This window comes from Aplysia californica, unplaced genomic scaffold, assembly GCF_000002075.1.
Source record: "Aplysia californica isolate F4 #8 unplaced genomic scaffold, AplCal3.0 scaffold00725, whole genome shotgun sequence".
NCBI classification, from domain to species: Eukaryota; Metazoa; Mollusca; class Gastropoda; order Aplysiida; family Aplysiidae; genus Aplysia; species Aplysia californica.
In genome coordinates, this window is record NW_004797995.1 from 240,523 (window position 1) to 242,735 (window position 2,213).

The 2,213-nt window shown below is 35.8% G+C and overlaps 1 protein-coding gene across 1 annotated transcript in view; it reads left to right on the forward strand.

Moving 5' to 3' along the window:
* The window catches only part of LOC101850602 (ATP-binding cassette sub-family A member 3), a gene marked incomplete in the record, with an annotated part of 58,191 nt that overhangs the window by 42,274 nt on the left and 13,704 nt on the right, over positions 1–2,213 (forward strand). Inside the window, 1 exon segment of the mRNA XM_005108837.3 lies at positions 612–765. Coding sequence (XP_005108894.3) covers positions 612–765 — 154 coding nt within the window.

Below are 2,213 nucleotides of genomic sequence, written 5' to 3' on the forward strand. Positions count from 1 at the left end.
TTTTATTATTATTTTTATTTTTATTTTTATTTTTTTTAAATTATTATTAACCACACCACCATTGTTTCAATCATGCCGGATACAATAGCCCAATACAAGACAGATCCATTTACTCACTACTTTTGAGTTTAATGATGAGGGTTGCAACATGTTTAATTCTTGTTATGAAGTAGTATGACAAAAGGAAGCGTGCATTATAAAAATAACTAAGGTACAAATTTTGTTGTTGTGCTTATTTACACAGTGAATCTCCTTTAACTTTAAGCTGACGCAAACTTTATACCAACTAACCAACTATCTTGGTTGATGTTGTATTGTGGGGGCATCTGTAGTTTTTCCAGTCCCCTACAGCGAATACAGTGGGGCTAACATATTAAGAACTGCCTCATGTGATGTTTATTTTGGGGGCATCTGTCCTTTTTCAAGACCCCTCGAGCGAATACAGCAAGTTAACTCGTTCGATGCATAATATTATTCTTCACCCCTGACTTTTGATTTTTATAATGTATCTATTTATTCGTTGTATTACTTTTGCTCGAAAAATGTATTTTTATACCTTTCGTAATTGCACTATAAAACACGGTAAAACGGAAACCTGCTCGATACTTTAGGAAACTGCGGAGATTTCTGCCTGGATTTTGAGTCAGACACATTAAGTCTGTCGTCTCCTGCCATTGGTCGGAACATCTTGCTTCTGGCACTGCAGTGTGTGTTCTACGCCAGCTTGCTCTTCCTGTTCGAGTACGGATTTTTCCACAGACTGGCGTGAGTCGTGTGTAGCCTCAATCTTCTGTTTTGTTGTTGTTGTTGGTGTGGTGGTGGTGGTGTTTTGTTGTTTTGTTTTCTGTTTCTTTTTTGTTTTCTTTAAATTATTACTTTTGTTTTTGTTTTATCTTATTTCATTTCATTTCATTTTAATTTTTGCATAACAGTTAATGCTGTCATCTTGACATCAATGCAACTTACACATGATTATCACCAAACCAAGACATGGCTCAAACAAAAACAAAAATCGTCAAGCGAAACAAAACAAACAAAACAAAAACAAGAAAAAAAAGGGAGAGAAAGAACACTTTTCTTTTACACTTTCACACTTTCACTCGTTTACCACTCCGTGACAAGTATAATTAAAAGTTGTCTCTTAAGCATAGTGCTCATCATCATATTATGTTAATTAACCAAACAGTTGTTTGTTGTTTTCCTAACCAAAAATACATTCAGAGTTATAATAGTCATCATTAAAACCATCATGATAATATTAATAATAAAAATAGTAATAATAGTCATCATCATCATCATCATCCTCATCATCATCATCATCATCATCATCATAATATGTGAGGCAGCGTGGTGGAATCAGGCTCTCGTCAAAATCATCAAATTGAAGAAACTTGTGGGTTTTTTTGCAGGTTTGTGAATTTTTATCAAATATTTGTTTTTTGGCTCAACACCTTTCATGCCCGTTAAAGAACTCATTTCGGTGTGGATTTTTCTGAAAAACGCTGATTAAAGGTATCATAAATGTAAACTTTCAGTTTCCATGGACTCTCAAGCTAAGGACATAACTCATCTTTGGCGCTATTTTCTCACTAATTTTACCCCTGAAAACAGGTGACCCCACCTCCTTCATTCGCAAATATCTCGACTTGTATTCAAGATAAATGGATATTTTTTCTACCCAAATAAAGACAATTGAACAATCCTTAAGATAATACCTATAACTGTACATGCCCAAAAATTGACGAGAGCCTGATTCCACCACGCTGCCTCACATATGCTTAGCGCAAATTTCCGCTCAACGGCAAGCTCTGTGCGCTTACAATCTATATCAATACGTAGACAAAACATTCCCAGAGGAACATTATTATGACGTCTTAACTGAAAGACCGAAACTCTGGATGGATAAAATGTCTCCCCTCTCGGGAATTGGGCTAAGGTCCTCTATGTGAGACAGCATGGCGCTTGGCGGTTAATGACGCCGTATACATGGCTGTCTGCTTTTCGGCGTCATGTGAGGGTAACACTTGAGTCTATATCAGTATGTATTGTATCAATAGAGCTGTTCATTTCCCAACAAAAAGACACTCGGAGGTCCACGTCACTGTGCTCATCAATGTTGACTTCAATTTTTTTTTTTATTCCACGAGTCGCTCGTAACGTCACACATCTTTTATTACTTTACACTAAATAATTATTATTATTACTACTGTAAT